This window comes from Ursus maritimus, unplaced genomic scaffold (genome assembly GCF_017311325.1).
Source record: "Ursus maritimus isolate PB19 unplaced genomic scaffold, ASM1731132v1 scaffold_11, whole genome shotgun sequence".
NCBI classification, from domain to species: domain Eukaryota; kingdom Metazoa; phylum Chordata; class Mammalia; order Carnivora; family Ursidae; genus Ursus; species Ursus maritimus.
This window is the reverse complement of record NW_024423453.1, coordinates 35,462,296-35,483,919: the sequence shown is the minus strand read 5'-3', so window position 1 is coordinate 35,483,919 and position 21,624 is coordinate 35,462,296. Positions and strand designations below refer to the sequence as shown.

Sequence of the window (21,624 nt, the reverse complement as noted above, 5' to 3'; positions counted from 1 at the left end):
AAAAGGACGCTTTAGCGCAGGAGTCCAAACTGCAGCCCTTGGGCCACATTTGACCACGCCCATTTGTTTACTTACTGACTTTGGTGGCTTTTCAGCTACAATAGCACAATTGAGTAATTGTAACAGAGTCTGTATGGCCAGCAAAACCGGAAATAACTGTTATCTGGCCCTATACAGAAAAAGTTTGCCTACCCCAGTCTAGAACTAAATCAGTTCTTTTTGAATTTTAGTGTGTCTACAAGTATTGGAGATCTTGTTAAAAATGCAGATGATGATACAGCAGGCCTGGGGTAGGGTCTGAGATTCAGCAATTCCTGACATGCTTTCACAGGAAGCCAGTCCCGGCGGCCCAGAGACCACCATTCAATCTAGCAAAGATCTAGATTTCAAACATACATTTAGCAAATTCCCCAATTTAAAAAGAGAGAGAGTGAATTATGAGTTGCAAGTCAGTCCAGCTGGTTAGACTCTTATTTGAATCATAATGTCCGTGGAGTGTTAGAGGGTCAGTGTCATGTTGAAGGTTTTTCTGGTCATTTAGAAATGACTATCGAATTGTCATTCTCCTGAACAAGTGATGATATTTGAAGGGAGCAATAATGAGCTTGATAGCTCAAATGTTGAGATAACTAATATCAGTTGGGTTGGTCTGCCAGACATTTCCTCTGTTGGAAGACAATTCTCCATGTGTCTCTCACATCTCTGAACATCTTGTCAGAGGCACTGATGGCCCTTTGTTCTCATCTGTCTTCTCAGGGATGCTTCTATAGTGAATGGCCTTGAAAGATAGAAATAGTATCTCCCTCTGGAGCAAATGGCAGGTTTGCTTACTGCCTTGGAAATATAAAGATAATATTTCCTTCTAGAGCAAATGATAGGCATGCCTTCTGTCCATTAGAAAAGGTTGGGATTCCTTAAACTCAGTATTCCTTTTCTGTAATGCAACCCGCCGTGGGTGCAGGCATCCATCTGAGCCCATTTACACCACTCTGCTTGACTTGGGGGGAGGGGAGTTGATGCTTAGGTGGCTTGCTATCCTGTGAGTGATAAAGTCCTGTGGCTATGAACCAGGAGTCTTGTGTTTTCTTCTAGCATCCATGAAGCCATGACCGGCTAACTTGTTACCTTCACAGGATGGTGAAATCCCAGCCCCTTCACCATCTTAGACACCCGCTCCCAGTAGTCACAGCACTGGTTTCCAATCACTGACTTGCCCCTGTCTGAACCTGTCTTCCCCTCAGTTTAGTAAAACACTTCAACTTCTACTTAAAATAGAAAATAGAAGCTCGTAAATGAAAGTCCCTTCAGCTTTCTAACATCAGACACATACAAGTTTGTCTTCATCTGTACCTAATCTATCCTTTTCTCCCCTTTTACAATGAAAAGATGTCAGCCCACCTCCTTCCTGAAGTTAAACCCTGCAGCTGTGCACTGGGACTCCTTCCCTGCTGCCTCCTTAAGGTAATAAGTATAATCCCTTCTCTTTTCTAAACCTCTACCCCCCGACCCCATTTTTTTTTTAATGAATTTGGAAATCCTCAAGTTTCTTCTTTCTAAAGCAAAGCAAACAAACAACAAAACAGAAACCAACAAACTTGTTTCCCTCGTATTCATTCCCCTCCAGTTATAGCTCTCTCTCTTCCTCTTGATAGCCAGATTTCTTTCTTTCTTTTTTTTGATAGCCAGATTTCTTGAAAGAGCAACAAAACTGACTCTCTCCTCTTCCTTCTTAGCCCTCTATCCAGCTTAACTTCCACACTGGTTATTCCATTGGAACTGTTTTCTGCTAGGCCCCCTCTGAGCTTCAGTATGTATTCTGTATTCCCGAATGTCCTTCCTTCTCTGTAATAGTAAGCCACCAACTGTATGGTGACGACTCACTCATCTGCATCCACTGTCTACCCTAGTTTGAGTTTCTCTCCCATCTATCCAACTACTTAAAGTGTCTCTAAATGCAGGCCTTGTAGACATCTCAGATTCATCGTCTTCCAGAAGAAAAATTAATCCACATACATCCCAAGTCTACCGTGGCTCAGTAATTGGCTCCACAAACTCCCTATTGGGCCAAAAATCACTTAATTTAGAAGACTAAGAAGCCCTCCCTCCTTCCTTTTTATCACCACCCCTCCCTCAATATTTAGTTAATCTACCAGTCTACATTTCAAATACTTCTTGAGGATGTGATTTCTCTGTCTTGATCACTAAGTTTCTATCACCTTAGCCCAAGTCCACCCCTGCCTGGATTTCTGAACAGCCTCATTAGTTTCCCTCCTTTTAATGTCTCACCATTGTAACCTCTTTTCTAAACTACACCCAGAGTGATTTCTACCTAAACACAAGTATCATCTAGCCCTGGTCCCAGGCCCTTCCCCTAGATCCATGCCTCCATAATTCTTTCAGTGGCTTCCCCTTGCTTTGAAATGAAGCCACACTCCTCACCATGGATGATTAGGCCTTCCTGCTTCGCCTGGCTTCTAGCTTCCTCTCTCACATGGCTCTCCCACACTATACCCTTCACCTGCAGTTGGCTGTATGTTCTTCTTGCCTCCAAAGCCTTTTACAGCCCCTCCTCTGTCCCTGTGTTCTCTCCCGCCTGCCTTCTCTGGGGCTGTCCCTTCTTTATGTGACCTGCTCCTACTCTGCTTTCAGTTCTCATCTGAACTGTTCTCACCTCCGTTAAGCACTCTCATAGCATGCTGAGATTGTAATTTTAAACCCTCACCATTTTACTGTGGTTGCTTTTCTCTCTTCTGTAAAGCACCGAGGGCATCCTTTCTGCGTGTTTCATTCACCACTATCCCTCACCCAATGGGGCCTGACGTGGTAGTCACCAAGTAGGTATTTGCTGAATTTATCAGTGACAGACCAAAATCTCAGAAGATACTAGGCTAAATCTAACAAGATAACACTTAACATATATATATGACCCTTAATTTTGGTCTGAAGAAACACCAGAATCTTTAGGGAATAAGACAGTAGAGGTATTTCTTAACAGAGGTGTTGAAATTACAGAAGGATGGGTAAAACTGCTTTCTATAATGGGAACTCCTCATTGACAAGGACCATAGCGTAAATTAAAGATCAAATATGGGAATGAACCATGAGAGACTATGGACTCTGGGAAACAAACTGAGGGCTTCAGAGGGGAGGGGCATGGGGGATTGGGATAGGCCGGTGATGGGTATTAAGGAGGACACGTATTGCATGGTGCACTGGGTGTTATACGCAAATAATGAATCATGGAACTTTACATCAAAAACTAAGGATATACTGTATGGTGACTAACATAACATAATAAAAAATTATTTAAAAAAAAGATCAAATATGGACATATCATATCAGAGACATAACTTGAAAATCCAAAAATTATTCTAAGTGCATGAGTGAGATAAACAGTGCTCACCAGTGTTTGTAAGAGAAGAAAAATAGGAAAGAAAGAACAAAGGTCTCCTTTGTTCTTCAAAGACAAGCCAAAGATTTCACACAAACTATTCTCTGGAATTTTATGTAAAATTCTACTTCAAAATGCCTGTAGTTTTAGGAGACTTTGGAATCTTTTTCTCCTCAGCTCCCGTGATGTCTGATACATGGTTAGCACTCAGTAAATGTTTGTTTAATTAAATGGATGTCATTGAGAGGAGCCAGCTGTCATTCCTGCAAGGCCTCATAGGGTAATGTTGCTCGCATGGAGTCCCCACAATCCAGAAATAGTTCCTAACCTTTGCAGGTCCAGAAACTCACTCTGTTTAGCGTACCTCAATATGGTTGTATTTTAGGAGCCTGGGGTCAGCTAGTCAGTGTGTTCTCTTTCTATCAAAAATGCTATTTGGAAAACGAAATTATTTTTCAACGTTTTCTTGGCAAACATGGACTCAGACTATAGAGAGAATTGACTGGGTGTTTTTAGTGGCTGGTGTTACCTAGTTCCAGTAGTCTGATGCTACTGTCTTTACTATAGTGCCTTGTGCCTGGCAGACAAACCAGAATGCTCAAGCCAGCTGCTAAGACACCTTCTTCCCCTGACAGAGCTATGAACATACTGTGAAATGCTTAATTTGAAGATGTTGAGCTATTTACTCTGTGAAGGCCCAGTTTTAAAGAGGAACGTATAGGCAGAGGAGAGGAAAGAGGCCCTTCCCCACCAATCAACCAGACTTTCTTTCCAGCTAGGCTCCTAATACCTTTTTCTTTACTTTATGAAGTTTACTCAGCTGTTTACTCTGACATTCATGTTTATCAGGCCGCATTTTCTGGAGACCATATATCCTGACCATTTTGTTTAAATTTAAATGCCTCTAAAATTCCCCATATTGCCACTTTATAATTTATTGCTTAGGATGTATTGGCCAATCTCACTCATTACATATTGGTTCAACAAGAATATGCTTCTTTTTAACTTTTTAAGATATCACTGTATACTGACAATCGAACAACATGTGAAAACAAACTGGGAGTTTTAGTGGCATTAAACCTTCGGGGGGAAAAAAGCTATCTTTGCATTAACATAAATGCAAGGTTCAGAGTAAAGGAGCTGTCAAAGTAGAATTTTCAAAAGCTGAAAACATGACTTTCTTACAAATATAGAATGAGTACATGTCAAACATTTAATTTAACTGAATAATAAGGGAACCAGCAGGACAGTAAAGTTGATTTCTAAGAGATTATAGAAATGGGGATTATAGGGGCACCTGGGTACCTCAGTCGGTTAAGCCTCTGATTCTTGGTTTCAGCTCAGATCATGATCTCCGGGTTGTGGAATTGAGCCCTATGTCAGGGGTTCACGCTCAGGGGGGCAGTCTGCTTAGGATTCTCTCTCTCCCTCTACCTCTCCCCCACCTCCCTCCCATTCTCTCTCTCTCCCTCTCTCCTAAGTAAAACTTAAAAAAAAAAAAAAATGGGGATTATATAGTCCATCAGAAAAGAATACTAAAATAAGTTCACTAGGTTAAGGACAAAACTGGCTAATATCTACAGGGTAATAAGACCATAATCTTGTGGTGGTTTTTTCTACTAGACAAATTATTTCTGTATCTACTGGACAATACTGTGTAAGTTAGCCTAAAATTTCTGAACCCCAATTAATAGTAAATAGAAGTCAAACAAAGGTATATCCCACCTGGTAATTAAATAATCCTCAGATTGCCCTGTTAGAGAATGCTCCAGGATGACAGCTCCAAGTTTTGGTCAATTGTCATGAAACGAGTGCTACGGACTCTTAGGTTCACCTGAATGAGATTATGTCTAAGAGGAGCCTCAGAGCCCTACCCTAGGGGAATAGCATTGGGGCGGGGTTGGGGGGCTGCCTAATGACCTTTAGCCTGGAGAAGACTTAGTGTGGGGACCCAAATGCTCACCTTGGCATTATTCTTAAACTGTAGGTTTGAGGCAATAGTTGAAGAGTGCAGAGATTTTATTTACACCACTCAAAAGCAGCAGTTAAGAGGCCATCGCAAGACAGGAGGGGTGGGATGTGCCCTAAGGTGCTCCAAGGGGAAGACAGGGCGACAGTGGAGGTGGTTTGGGATCATTTATAAAAGAGCTTCCTTATTGTGAAAGAGCTTCATCCAGGTCAATGTGTGCCTTCAGAATGAACATTGCCTCTCCAGGTTCTCTGGCGAAAGCACAGCCATCACAGCCCCACCTCACTGGTGAGCAAGTGAAGGAGACAGAAGGGGGGGTCACACTTCAGATGAGTCTCTGTCATTCTGTAAAAATTAAGTGATTGCCTTTTAATTAAAAAATAAAAAGTACGTTCTCCAAGACTTAACATTCAATGTCCTGGAGATAGACACCTAAGAAGTCAATTTTGTTTTCTGTGTGATCACAGTAGTTGTTGCAGCAAAACGTTTTGACAACATTTTCTATTTTAAAAAGATGATAATTCACTTAAGTGTTGCCTTTTTAACTAGTATTGCTGCTGAGAGAGGTGCATCTACAGTTTTGTTGTTGTTTTTGTTGTTATTTGGAGGGTTTTTTTGACTTGTATTGTAAGTGACTAAATCTCAGTATCTGAGATTTGACACTTTTTTTTTCCTTCCCACTAAAGCCATTGAAATATATTCACCCAGTCATTCACATCAGAGGTGTAAATGGATTTTCTGAAGGTTTTTTAAGAGCCAATCAAAGCCAGTTACTTTGTGACTCTGTTGCAATCAGAAAACTTAACACTCCATCCCAATTGCAAGGATGCTAAAACTGTGTCTTGACCTTGAGTCTGCAAGCAGAGGGGTAACATCTTTTGCTAGAAGTTCTCCTCCACCACCTTTTTGGTTTTATCCATTTGCATAGGATTTACTGGGGAAAGAGAAAAGAGACAATCAAATTGAGCCTTCTATGTACCTGAGAGAAAAGAACATGTTTATTTGACTTTCCAGCTCCCAGTGATTGTTGCTGTTACAGTTTACATTTTCAGCTCACCCTTTTTACCATTGATATTTGTGAAAACCTGACTTTAAAAAAATCTATCAACCGTGTCACACAAAGGCTGATTTCACAATTTGTTTCATGTCATCAAAAAGACATACTGAGTTTGAAGCTCCTCTCAGGTTTACTCTTAAAATATCACCCTGAGGAAATAGGGTAAGACTGCAGAGATTTTATTTACACCATCAGGCTCACCGGCTGTGGAGTCAAGGAGCTAGAGATTGAATTCCTGGCATTGCCTCTTCCTTCACTCAGTATCTCTGAGACTCAGTTTCCTTCTGTAGGAGGTGGGGATAATAATACGGTTGTTGTGAGAGTTCCATAAGATGACATTCATGAAGTCCTTCGCACATCATCGATGGGAGATAAGTGCTCCATAAATGTTGGCGATTAGTATTTTGATAAGTATTATAATGACTCCACTAACACTTACGGTGTTCTTGTCACGATTAATGGCGTTGTGACTGACTCACCTCCTAACACAATTAAAAAACACATTTCAGCACTGTGTAACAATTCATTCCTAATGAATGAAATTGAATAAACATTTTTGAGAAAATAATGAGGAATCTTGAATCCAGAGATAGAAAACACATCCTATTTGCTAGGAAATTTTTAATATTTTAGGAACAAATACCGGAAGTCTTTGGAAGAACTTCAAAGAAACTATTGTGTGTTGGGAACTATACACTTGAAATATTCAGGCAGGAAAACCTGCAGATAATAGTGCTCTGCCTTCCGGAGTAGAGTCATCTTAAGAATTGGTTATCACCTTGAGAGCAAGATCGTATAGCAACTAATCCCGACATATGTCTTTTTTTTTATAATAATTTTTTATTATGTTAGTCACCATACAGTACATCCCCAGTTTTTGATGTAAAGTTCTATGTTCATCACTTGCGTATAACACCCAGTGCACCATGCAATACGTGCCCTCCTTACTACCCATCACCAGCCTATCCCACCCCCCGCCCCTCTGAAGCGCTCAGTTTGTTTCCCAGAGTCCACAGTCTCTCATGGTTCATTCCCCCTTCTGTTTACCCCGACATATGTCTTAAGCAGAACTCTGTAGAAAACTGTACTGGTTGCTGAAACCTGCCACCCAGGCCCAGTGGCGTAGTGGAGTCAGTTCTGGTCTTGGGGCTGGGCAGAGCAGACTCAAATCTAGGTGTTGCCTTTGCCATTTATTTTCTGTATGACTTGGGGCTCTTTGCTTGGCTTTTCTAAACCCCAATCGCCTCATCTATAAAATGGGCCTATGATGTAACCTACCTCCTTCCATAGGGGAGAGCCAACTTGTAAAACGTGCTGTGTGAAAGTGCTGAAGCAAAATACCATTAATAGTCCTGGTATTATTACTAATACTTTTAGTATTCCACTGTGGCAAGGGAAAATTAGTGGTCACCAGGAAGAATGTGGGTCCCCATGTACTTCTAAGACGCTAGTGTGGCTTCATCTCCTCTAATATAAGACAAATGTCCTCGGAGTGGTGACAATGCTCAGCCTTCGTCCTGGTTGAAAATTCTTACCCTATCACAGATACCGTACCTTGTTTCTCATAAGTGTTATTAGTGCTGTTGATGTTTCATAATTAACATTAACATAAGTTTCTATTTTCTTTTATCGGGATATGGGTAAATTGATAGATCACAAAGGTAAAACCAGTTGGCTTATAAGCTAAGTCCAGTTTTTTTCCATATACTTAATTATTTACCACCTCATTGTACCTTTACTTGACGTCTTCAGTATTTGGCCATTGTTGAAAGCATCAACCTCAGACTCCCTCTTCTGGCCACGAGGTTTTTGGTGACCTGGTCTTTGATGCCTCCACTTCATACTTTCTTCCCACCCTGCTCAACTTTGTATAGCTTTGTGAATTCCATTGCCTCTTCCTGGAATATCCTTGCTTTCTTTTCTGCCAGATCAGTTACCACTAATTCTTCTAATTAATGGAATAGTGCCTGGCATATAAGTGAACATTCAGTAAATGTTTAAGCAAATTGACTTGAAATCAGATGGCTCCCACATAGACTGAAATAGCCGGATATTTTCATTTCTACATGGCCTTGTAAAGTTTGGAATTCCTCCTAAAGCCTAAGTATATTCCGTATCATTGGAGGACAGACAGTAGCTCTTAAAAATTACTTTACCATTTTGCACATTTAGCTCTCCTAAATGTGCTGATGAGAACCTGTTTCATAGACACCAATGGAGTTATAAGCCACAATACACATTTTAATAAACAGATTAAAAATATAACACTTCGAGTGTTGTATTCTTACTGCAGCTGCAAAAGTTTGCACAATAAAGAAGCATTTATTCTATTATTTAGCAATAAAACAAGCTCACGTGTGAATCTTCACATGTGGTGTATTGCCTAAGAAAGTCATAGTAGCAATGTTCATATAAGGTAGCCAGCCCCTCTTGGGCCACATCCAAAAGAATTTAGTTACTGTAATGATGAAAGGCTTTCATATAAATACCAAAAGGACTTTTTCCCAAATGTAATGAAGTGGTCCCTGACCTTAGATCCTGGGCACAGTATAGTCTCTGTCTGTCTGTCTCTTTCTCTCACATACAATACATGTGCGTGCATGTGTACACACACACACAGACTCTTCGGAATTTTAAAGTTCCTAGTAGAATTCATTAATAAAAATATGAAACGCTTTTTCTTGTATAAATCATAATGAAGTGTTGAGAGATAAAGAAAGAACTAAGAGGGGCGAATAATCATCTGCTGCTCTAAAACCGAAACCTGTCATGTTAACTCCCAACTCAAACACCTAGTTTTAAAGATTTACCTTCAAGAAACCTAAAAGCTTGTATCCTGCCTCATTGACAACAGCCTCAAACTGTTTCCTGTCATTGCAGAAAACAAATCTTTTGCTCCTTTCTGCCTAGGGGAGGCAGAGGGACTGAGGTGGTCCTATGTGGCTGAATTAGATGAAAGACTTGCCTTCCACCATGGAGACATGGAGTCTAATCAAGTGAAATGAGTTTTGAGATCCCAGCTCATTTCCTAGGGGAGATCGGTTCACATTACAAAATCACGACATCTCATTCATCACAACTGACGTGGTCTTTGCTCAGGAGAGGACCCCGACTGGGACTGAACCACCTGTCTTCTCTTGAAAGGGGGCACTTTATCCAAGTTAGAGTTGAAAGCCTTGGAGTGAGAAGGCTTGCCAGCTTCACCCGAGTGATACGTATGCAACGTGGAAGGCAACTTCTGTTTTAAAAAGGGCAGACGAGTTTAAGGAAGAGTGGTGTTTGTACTATTCATGGTACCAAATACAAATAATTATAATAGAGATGCCAAGGCTTTATGGTAGGGAGAGCCAAGACTGGGGTTCCCTCATCTTTATCACCTAGATTTTATTAAACGGAGGTGAGAAAGATCAACATTTCCATGCATCAGAGTATAAAATGGCAAAGAAAGTGTCCTGCTTTCCAGGCTGATAAATGATCATCATCTCTTTTATTTCTTTCAGGGCATCGTTATAACACCCCTGCTGCTGCTGCTTTTTGTGAGTATTTTGCTGTTGTCTTTAATATGTTTTATTAAAAGCCATCTACAACCCTTTAAGAAAGGGCATTAGGATAAAATGGAAATTTGAATCCTTTTGCACCACTTTGCATCATATTTTGAACTGTTCTTCCAGTTGAACTGTACTAAATAATAACGTGTCGACACAAAGGATCTCTGTGGTCTCATGATCCAAGGATGGCATCAGAGCCCAGTTATTGGGCCTCTGACTCCAGGGCTAAATCATTAATTATTACAAATTAATGATCTGCGACATAGATCACAGATATATGCTCTTTCTTTTCTCATTAGTAGAACCAAAGTGATAGCTAGTGACCCAATGTTAGTTAGAAAGAGCCTAGGACCAGGGAACCAAAGAAAACTTAGGTTCCAAGGCTTGTAGTAACTGGCTTTCTCAATCTGGGAAAGGTTGCCTCAATTTTTCCATCTGTAGAATGGGAAACAATAACACCTAGCCAGGCTGTCTGCCAGGGATAATGAAATGTGCTTCAGAAATAAAAAATACCAGCCACTGGTTAACTAACAAAAATTGTTCTGAAAATAAGAACTGCTAATTAACTGTCTTATTTCTTTTGGCACTGAGCATATGAGAAATTAGATGAAAGATTGTAATAGAAATTAATGTTATCTCACGCTGAGAAAAGCATATGTAATCATGAATGATACCTAAAATATTTTATGAACTGTGCATTTTTCATACACAACATTTCTCAAATATAAATCATTCCACTCATCACTGAAATGAAGTTGGGGATCGTTTCTGGGCGTGAAATGTAGCTGTTTGACTAGCACTATTTGTCAGTGAATTAAAACTATGGGGAAAATTTATTTAATTATAGTGTAATTACCCAAGTTGGAATTCAATTAGAGTAATAGTGTGAGGGACTTCATTTCTTACAAGCTGTGCAGGAAGTGGAGAGGGAGAGATGCCCTCCTAAACAGTTGGATTCTGCATCTTTCATGAAAGACATTACCTTCAAGTAATAAACCTCGGCTTCCCCATCCCTTCTGAAATGCTGGCTCCATGCTGACAAGGTTAAGAAGAGTCAAATCATCAGATCACTTCGCTCAGCATAACAAACCTCAGTAATTTGGATTCTACCAATTCAGAATTCGCAGTGAGTCACATTAATACGGAAGTGAATATTGATTTGCATTCATTTGGAAGAAAAGTCTTGGTATGTGCCCAACTGCTCACTAGAGGAGCTGGAATCACCCTGCAGTATTCTTTCCAAGACCTTGGGTCATGATTTCTGAGGGGCAGCCTTCAACAGGCACAGGATGCAGGCCAGTCTGAGGGCCCCTCAGAAGATGAGTGGAAAGCACAAGACACGGTTAGGTAGTACAGGTTTTCTCCACTGCAGAAGACTGACCACTTCCCCTTGTGACTGTTTAAGACGAGCTGGGGAGAAGCCACAGCCACAACTATGGGACTGAGACCTAGGATAGCACTTTGAGTATCTCAGAGTCTGGAATATCTCGGACTGTTTCATCTCATGACTACAGAACCAGATGAGTTCTTTTCTCCTTCTCCTGCCCATTTCCAGCCATAACAAGAAATGTTCTCGGCTCGTTAACATGATGACATCACACTGTTGCAAGCTTTGCCCTACTCTTAGACCCATAGGCTGGTGAGCTTTAGTTGGCTTGACATTTTAAAATAATAGAGCTACAAGAATAGTGAAAGAGACCCCAAGACCCTCAACTTCAAAGTTTAATGCTTCCCCTCTGAGCTAACTCATTGGGCTGTCCCAGTAGGTTTAATGACATCATCACACACCATCAATAGACATGTCTGTGTTGTATGACCTTACATCACATGCATGGTATATGACACTTTTCGTCTGTTAGGGTTGTCATGCATTTCACAAAGCAAGGCCATTGCTTAAATATTTGGATTACCAGGCTTCACTTACTGAGTAGGACAAAAACCTGAGCAACTTAAATTGGAACACATTCCACAAAAGATATAGTGTTTTCTTATCAGCACCCCTGGTTTGGGTTGAATTGTGTCCTCCCAAAAGATATGCTGAAGTTCTAACCCCTAGGACATCAGAATGTGACCTTATTTGAAAATAGGATCATTGCAGATATAATTATTTAAGATGAAGTCATACTAGGGCAGGGTGGGCCCTTAATCCAATACTGGTGTTGTGTCCTTACAAGAAGAGGAGTCAGACCCAGAGGGAGAACGGCAGGTCATGATGAGGCAGAGATTGGAGAAATGCGGGGACAAGCCAACGAACATGAAGGATTGCTGGCAGATACCACGCCTGGAAGAGACAAGGAGGGATTCTCCCCTACAGATTTCAGAGGGAGCCTGGCCTTGCTTGATTTCAGACTTAGAATTTCCAGAAACGTGAAACTAATTTCTGTTGTTTTAAGCCACCCAGTTTGTGGTATTTTGTTAGAGAAGCTGAGGAAACTAATACAACCCGGAAAATCGAATGGTCTCTTTAAAATCATATCTTGAAAATGGAAATTTCTAAATGTAGTAGCCAGTAAAGGCCATTTTTACTGAAGGAATCTCAGTTCTCTGTATTCTTGACCTTTCCTCAGAGTGTCCCCCTTCACCATCTTGCTCCAACTGAAACCTGTCCTCTGATTCATGTTTCTGCTGCAGGCGTCTTTCATATCACTGAGCCTTGAAATGGGGTAAGGTGTCTCTCTCACATCTCATTACCAATTCCAGATCATTTCCCATGCCTTCTTCATAAAATATTCTCATTCCTTTGAAGGTTATGCCAACATACCTATATCACCTGCTACCACTTCTTGCTGTAATTATCAATAGAACCCCAGGTCACTGTCTGAGTCCAAAAAATGTTAGCACCTTCCCATTGTCTTCTTTTTAATATTATGCTTAGATTAACTCTCGGTGTTTTTCAATATTCACATAATTGATCCTCCTAATACCCTGGCCTCTAAATTCTTGACCTCTTCTCCCATAAAAATGCCTTCCACTTCATCTCAGCCAATCACCCCTATAGTCACACACACCCTTGACTTTATTACCGCCAATAACAGCATCCTTCCATACTCCCCTTTTCAAATGTCTTCTCTTACCAATAGCTGCTATCTTTGTGACCTTTTCCCCAAATTAAAAATTCTTCAACCTTGCTAGAATGGCCAGTTTATTTACCTTACCACCTTAACAAAGCCTCTAACCTACTCTACCCTTACTCCCTTACCCTCACATCCCATCTTACCTAGCCTCGATCTCGTGGTCCATCATTATAATTACTGTATCGCATACACCATCAACAACCTTACTCATCTCTTACTGCTTCATATTTGCATGGCAAAGTGCCAGGCCTGCTTAAATCCAACTCTGTACCTTCCTGCGTGCATACCTGAACATGGCTGGAACACGCACTCGCATGCTGACTGGTCTCATTTGAAATTCATGACAACTAACTGTGCACCTGGTGATCCTACTGCCTTCCCCTAATTAATTCTCATTCCTGCTCTCTAGAGAATCGTTTCATACCTTCTCCTTGCTTCTCAAATCTCTGATGCCCCTTCTCTTTTTTCATCTCATCTGATGCAGAAAGGAAATTAGCCCATGAGGAAATTAGAAGCAATCAGAGGAATTGTATAAGATCCCACCTACCTGCATCTATATTCTTTGTCTTTTCTCCTGTTTCTATAGATAAACTGTCTGTGCCCTCATCTAAGGCCAGGGCCTCCTGTTGTGTTACCTCTTATTGCCTACTTAACAATATGATTCACACAGATTTCCTTCTTTCTCCTATATTATCAAATTTTCTGTCTCTGCTGGATCATTTCTACCAACATATAAGTATTCTATAATATTACATATCTTAAAAATTAAATCTTGCCTTATCCCACCTGCTATCCATTTCTGTCCTCTATTTTATAGCAAAATTACTCAAAAAGTTATTTAAACTTATTCATCACTCATTCACTAATAAGTATTGAGTTCTTCCTATATGCTAGGCACTTTCTTCCAAGGATATGGCAATGAGCGAAAAGATACATCTTTGCTCTTGTGGAGGCTATATACTAGTAGAAAGAAACAACCAACTAGTAAGTGAAAATATAATGTATAAGATGAGCAATACTTACTAAAGAGAAAAATAAAGTGAGGAGGAGAATAAGAAGTGCCAGAATGGGTTGCGAGAATTGCTGTTATAAATTAGACAGTCAATGGTGGGACACACTGAGAAAATGATATTTGAGCAAAGGCCTAGAGGAGATAAGGGAGCCTTCTGATGCCTTCTGATGGCAGAGTGTTCCAGCTGGAAAGAACTGCAAGTGGAAAAGTCCTGAAAGTGTGCATGATGTCCTTAAGGAATGGTGAGCAGGCCGGTGTGGCTAGAATGCAGTGAGCAGGGAGGGGAGTAGATGGAGATGAAGTCAGAGTCATAGCAGGGGCCAAATGATGTCGGACTTTGAAGTCCTTTGTTAAGGGCTTTGAATTTTAATTTGAGAGAGACCGGAAACCATTAAAAGAGTTTTGATAAGAGACTGGCATGGTCTGGCATACCTGTCCAAAGGATGATTCTGGATGCTGGGTTGGGAATAGATTGTTAGGAGAGAATGGTGGAGACAGGAATACCAGTTAGAAAACTAGTGCAATAACATGGCAAGAGATGGTTTAGCTTGAACCAAAGTGGTTGAGTAAATCTGGTGGGAAGTAGTTGGAAGTAGAACTTGAAAGAACTGAAAGATTGAATAAAGGTCATAAGGGAACAGAAGAGTCAAGGATGGTGAAGTCTATGGAACTGGAAGGTTGGAGTTACCATTCACTAAGATAGAGAAGACTGTAGGGTTGAGCAGTTTAAAGGAACTCATAAGGAGCTCAGTATTGCACATATTTGGATAAAGATGTCTTTGAGACATTCAAGTAGAGAAGTCAAGTAAGCAGTTGACTGTATGAGTCTGGAATTCAAGGGAGAGGTCTGGATAAGAGATACACATTTGGGAGAGGTCAGCATAGAAATGGATTTGAAGTGAGACAGAATGAGATTACCAAGAGAGAATAGAGAAGGAAAGAGACCAGTGGACTGCCTTCTGGGGCATCCTAATATTAAGAAATCAGCAAAGGCTACCAAAGATTTCCAGTTTGATTAGGAAGAACACCAAAAGGTTTTGGTGTCCTAAAAGCTATTAGAGATTGTGTTTCAAAAAGGGGAGAGTGGTCAGCTACTTCAAATGGTGGTAATAGTTCAGATAAAATGAAGTCTGAGAATCAACCACTGGTTTTAACAAGATGGGGGTCACTGGGGACCCTAACAAGAGCTATATCAGCAGAGTTGTGGAGGTAAATGCCTAGTTAAAGTCAGTTCAAGAATGAATGAAAAAGAATTAAAGACAATGATAATCACTAACTCTTTTGAGGCATTCTGCTATAAAGGATGCAGAAAATGGGACAGCCACAGAGTTCATGTAGGATCTATTTTTAAGCTGGGAAAATTATTAGGATATTTGTATTGATAGATTAATTCATTTAGAGAAGAAACAATTCATTCAGAAAAAAGAAGGGAAAATTTGTGGACCCATGTCCCTGGGTAGGAGAAAGAAGGTGAGTTGTAGTGCACAGAGGGAGAGTATGGCCTCCTAAGCACAGGTAGTTCATCCACAGTAATAGGAGGGAAGCCGTGGTATAAGGTCAAAGATGCAAATAAATTGGTCCATGTAACTATAGGAGCCTCTTAGGATTGTTTACATTTTCCCAGTGAAACGGCAAGTGAAGTTAGGGGCGGGGGACAAAAAAAGGTAAGAGGGTTTTGGAGATTTGATGAGAGAGGGAAAGATATGAAATCACTCCATGGGAGAGCATGGAATGGGCAAAGATAGTAGGATGCGCTAGCAGCACCAAGAACCATCCTGAGTCTTTACACTTGGCATTGTCTCAACCTGGATTTTCCCCTCAGATACCCACATGGCTCTCTCCTTCACTTTCATCTCTGTCTCCAGTCAAATGTCATTTTAGGAGAGAATCCTTTCCTAACTACTTCATGTGGAACAATATACCCTCTCTCCACAAATCTCTCCCCGCCTACCATCCTTAATTGTCCTTTCAGCGTTTATTAGCACATGACATCTTAATCATTTGTTAGTCTTTTATTCTCTGTCTTCCCAACTAGAACAGAAACATCACCAAAGAGCAGGGACTTTATCTGTTTTGGCACTGCTGTAACCCCAATGCCTATCCATTGAAGTGCCTACCCGTGGAAGCCACTCAGAAACATTTTTTGAATGGATGGTTGGTAAAGGAAAATGTTTCTGTACTCACAGCACTTCTGACACCAAATGTGTGCGATTTCCACACCGAGCAATTCTCCAGTTTTCTGTGGATACCAAGGGGGTGTCCTACCGTTTTGACACTGCGTAGTTAGCACAGGCCTCACAGGTAAAGGGCTCAGTCCCACAAAACTACCCCTCACTTCCAGCACCAGTTCCAAGTAGGGGGTTTCCAGGATCCCCACACTTCTGTCTGACTTGGCTTCAACTCAGAGGATCCCGTGATCTCCCTCCCCAAGTTCGATAATTTGCTGTTATGGCTCACAGAACCCAGGGAAACATTGACTTGCTACTCCCTCCCGTCTCTTACAAATGATATTACAAAGAATACAAATGAAAAGTCAGATGCAGAGTACATAGGGCAAGGTCTAGAAGGGTCCCAAATGCAGGATCTTATGTCCCCGTGGAGTTTGAGGTGTACTGACCACCTGCCTGTGGATATATTCACCAATCCAGGAACTCTCCACACCCTCTGTGCCAGGAACTGGAGACAAAACCCAAATATTATAGTAAAAGATGCTCCTATCACCCCATGACTCAGGAAGTTACAAGGTTTCAGAAGCTCTATGCTAGGATGAAGACCGAATATACTATATTTCTTACTGTATCACATCTCAGATGGACAGATGACTGAATGCATCTGTCCCAAGAGCTGGGTTAGGACTTCTTTTAAGATTGGTATTTCCTTGTTACATGCCCCACCTTCAGGCACACATTCCTTTATTATAAAGCCATTTTGAAGGCACTGGCTTCACTTTCCCTCACAGTCTGTGTGTAGAGAGGTAGCATGGTTTGGTGAGGAGGCATAAAAATTTGGTTCAGTCTGCAGCCAAATTGTTGTGTAACAGTGGATTTTCCTTAATCTTTCTCAGCTTCAGTTTTTTTCCTCCGTAAAATGAGGATTACGATAAGATGAAGGGAGTAAATTTATGTGAAAGTATACTGTAAGCTATAAAGAACCATGCAAGTGCTAATTGTTTACATTTGACGCTTTAGAAAGGAAAATAGAAAATAATTCCAGGAAAGATGTCAAGATTCTGCAGAAATGCTTATCTAAGATGCAGCACTAGCCCAGCTAGCCCAGACCTTAATGGTGGGCTGCGCCTTAAAACGTAACCTTTAAGATTCTACAATCATTTATCATCTGTAGTCTTATAATCTGTATGTAAATAAATCCAGTGTTTACTGTGGCTGACCGTGAGAGCAGTAAAACTTTTCCTGAGATATCACCATTTGCTCCTAAGATTCAAAGCGCTTTCACACATGCTACCTCAAGTTTTCTTGATACTGTACCACTGATATTGGCAGGGGCGGGAATTATTGTCTTTATGTTATCAGTGGATATGCACCAGTCCATGTAGTTCTATCGTAAGGATAAATTAAGCCTTGTCCAGCTTTAAAAAAACTGCGCTTATACATTCATTACTTGGAATTTCATATTAATTTTCCTTACAAAGCAATGTTACAAGTGGTAAGCGTCCACTAGATTTGAAGTTCTACCAGGCTGGGAACCAGGCATGCCTTATTCATTACCTTCTCTCCAATGCCATATATTCACTAAATATTTGTTGGAAGGAGGGGAATAGAAAGCTGGGTGAGTAGTAAATGATTAGAGTGGTTCAGATGATAAATGAATGGTTAGAAGGCTATGTTCTAAGCTTGATGCATAAAATCTTACCTTGTATTTGCTGTGAAAAAGACTTTACCGTTTTTTTTCAATAATATTAAGTAAAACATGCTTTCTTTTATTCAGTGTTTGAATGCCTACTGTGCACTGTGAATATTACAAAGATCAATCTGACATTGATCCTTCTCTCAGAGAATGTATGGTTTAATAGAGAAAATAGAATACATTCATAGATAATTAAAATCTAATCCAGAAATTATAAGTGTCACAGGTATCAAAATATTTCAAAGGAGATTACTAAAATAGAAAACATTTAATAGAAGAAGTGAGGGAGGTGGGGTTTTCAGAGAATTTTGTACTGAGAGGAAACTTTTAATTTGAGGAAGAAGAGAAGGTTAGATGGAAACTTCTGATGTTTCTCAAAGGCTCTCCTGCTTACTTCAGATTTTTCATATGCATGGCTCTGATCTGTTATGTCTAACATCACTTCAGAACTTGCCGTGGCTTTCCTTTCCTTTGATATGGTTGTTTACCAGCCATGATTATAGTCTTTGTGCAGCAGCCAGTAGTAGAGAACACTGGAGGAGAGGGATTTGAGAGCTGGAACTGGAGTGGAGTGTGCGAGTTAAGATGAAGAGGCCAGAGCGCTGAGTTCAGCACTTAGGCGGTGAGGTCATCCTGTCAGGCTTGAAATCTGAGTGAACAGCGCTGGGAAGGTCCATGGGGCAGTGTGAAGCTCCTGCTTCTGTGGACTCCTCTCCCCTGAAGCCGCCTCCGCTGCTACCCCACAGCATCTAACCAGCCCCAGCTTGCTGACTCTGAGGAACGAAAGGAAACAATGTGAACTCTCTTACTTCCTCTGAGAATTAAGACCAAGGGAGGAGAAAACCGTGTTCACGCCATAGAGTAGGTCTGTCTAATTCAATGCAACTGTGATCCAAAGAAACCATATATTAGAGATCATGTTCATGGTCTCAAATTCCATAATTCTGCAGACCACCAGTGTCTTTAAATAAGTTTATGTTGGGCAGGGGAAGGTCAGTAACACTTTGAGCTTGTGCCATTACAACGACAGATCAAGGCCTCGCTTCCACCCGAGCCATAAAGGTAATTGAACATCAAGGCCTCTGGAAGCATGCAGAGTCCCAACTTTGACCACTGCTGAAAGTCATGTCCTCAGAGTCATAGATCAGACCATTTCATACATGGGAACGATCACATCAATACCTTAGGGTATTTGACAAACATTCACCCACACGCTTACCCATTCAGTAGCATGTAAGCACCCCTTAAGTAAGTGGGAGCACCACTAGTTCTGCTGTTCTATCACTTGATTGGATATGACTTGATTTCTTAGGAACCCGGCCTCTCTTCAAGCAGATATTTATAAGGCATTATGATAATTAGACGCACACACACACACACACACACACACACACACAGAGGCACATACACTCACACGCATGCACACCAGGCTCTGTTTCTGAGCTGACTATATGTTCCATTGATGTGACTGTCTCTTCTGTTACTTTCCATTTCAGTGGTTCTTAAACTCAATAGGCTTGAATTCCCACCACACTAGGTAAGAAACCTTGTTTTTCAGGAAGGAGAGGGGAAGTGGGAGGAGAGGTAGAATAATTTTTATCAAGTAGCTACAATATGTACTTCAAAAGTAATCCCATGACTCCCTTTGGACATATGATCCTCACTTTGTATGATAAAACTTAGACTCAAAGAGGTTTTGTAACTCGCTGGAGGGTGTGCAACTAGTAAAGAACACAAGGACGTTCAGCCAAACTCTGCGTCCCCTTGAATGTTCCCTTCCAGGTTGTGCTTCCAAAGCATGCCTCTTAGGAGACACAGTTTAAGACAGATTACCAGCACTCAGTTATTATTTCTTTTTTTTTTAAAGATTTTATTTATTTGACAGAGATAGAGACAGCCAGTGAGAGAGGGAACACAAGCAGGGGGAGTGGGAGAGGAAGAAGCAGGCTTCCAGTGGAGGAGCCTGATGTGGGGCTCGATCCCAGAACGCCGGGATCACTCCCTGAGCCGAAGGCAGACGCTTAACGACTGAGCCACCCAGGTGCCCCTCAGTTATTATTTCTTGACCATGGATATTGTAGGTAACATAGGAAAGACAAAAAAGAAGAAAGCATAATTATTGTCTTGAAGAAACTTAAGGCTTCCTTGGTAAACAAGAACAAAGAACGCGGGAGAAATTTAGAGGAGAAACGTCACCACTAACCTACACGGTTGAGACTACATAGTTCAAGAGTTCATGTTAGAGAGAGAGCGGGATGGGGGAGACAGACCAGTGGCAGCTTTCGAGGCTACAATCATCATTAGTTTCCCTAGTAATTGGCCATCTGTGATACAAAATTATTGCACTTTTAATCCCATCAATATAAACAGAAACAATGAATACAGCCATTAGTGTCATGTACAGTGCTCTGATTATTTTTATAATATGTTCCCAATGATGGTTGCATAATTGATGGTCACACACGTGTGTGATGTACAAAGTGATAGAACAGCAACCTCTTAAAGAGAGACTATCCATTTGATTGCCCCAGTTGCTTCACATTGAACCAGCCTCTCCACCTTGTGCCCAAGAGTGTTGCGAAAGCCAGTGACCACGAATCTCCTCCTCTTGAACCTGAGAGCAGCTTATCTTTGGGCTGTGTGCGTAAATTGCTAGAAACGGTTCTCACACAGGGAGAATTTTGTAAAGCAATCTGTGGGGTCAGGCCAGGACTCCCCCTAGATCTTACTGAACCATAATGGGCGAGGGGGAGCACCTCATAAGCCATTTTCAAATGCTCCAGAAGTGACATTGATAAACCCCATCTCCCTTTTCAGGATCACTGACCCAGAGATGCCACTGCTGGTCTGGGACTTCTCAGACTTAACTGGAGGGAGGCACTAACACTGGATGAAAGCCAGGCTTTTCCTTTGCCCCTTGGTTCTCTCCCCAGCACCAGGTGCTGCTGTTCCTGGTCCTCCCTGAGCAGGTAGGGTCTGGTCAGAGTGAAAAGGACACCCCCTCCTTATACCACTCTTGTCCTTGGTCCCCAGGCTTAGAGCATTCTTCTGGGGGAACTTCAATGTTTGTTCCACTTAAGGGACTGTTTGACAATAGGCTCTTTGGTTCCTGAATCAAACAGATTGCCAAGACCAAGTTCTGTGGTCAGGGAATTAGGAGCAAAGTTTGTTCCTAGATGCGTCTGAGTATCTTTCTCTCCAGCCCTCCATGTCCTGGAAGTCTGTCTCCCACAGCTTTTCTATTTGGGTTATGATAAGCCAATTTACAGTTCATTTGGGCACATTTCACTAAATATCCTGAGTGGTTTGAGTAACCAGAATTTACAGTTGTACATAGTTTCCATCAGTTATTGGAAGGTAATCTTATGTTTTAAATTAGCATATCACAAAAGGAAATGTTTTACATAATTTTTTATCTTTAAAAATTACTACAAGCCTGTTTTGTTGTTCCTTCTCAAAGAAAGAAAAATACCATGCATCTAGATATAAAAAGGCTCATGTCCTCTATACCTTCCATACAGTAACCCAATTTTAGTTTTATACATGCAGCTGAATCAATATGGGTGTTTAACAATCATGTTTTAATTTTGATAAAAATCGTAGTCATTTTTACATTGAGCCGTCAGCTGGTGTACATTTAAGTCATTGATTTTGTGCAAGTAATCAATGTAGTTTGCATGTTTCCCTGTGAGAAAAGGGGTAGCAGGAA

General features: G+C 41.0%; 1 protein-coding gene across 6 annotated transcripts in view; it reads left to right on the top strand.

Annotated features, from left to right (window-relative positions):
- SLC10A7 (solute carrier family 10 member 7) overlaps positions 1-21,624 on the top strand; it is a 242,335-nt gene that overhangs the window by 165,883 nt on the left and 54,828 nt on the right. For all 6 annotated transcript variants that reach the window (XM_008685453.2, XM_008685454.2, XM_008685450.2 and 3 more), the window contains exon 6: positions 9,918-9,953. In XM_008685453.2, coding sequence (XP_008683675.1) covers positions 9,918-9,953 — 36 coding nt within the window. The remainder of the gene's footprint in view (positions 1-9,917; positions 9,954-21,624) is intronic.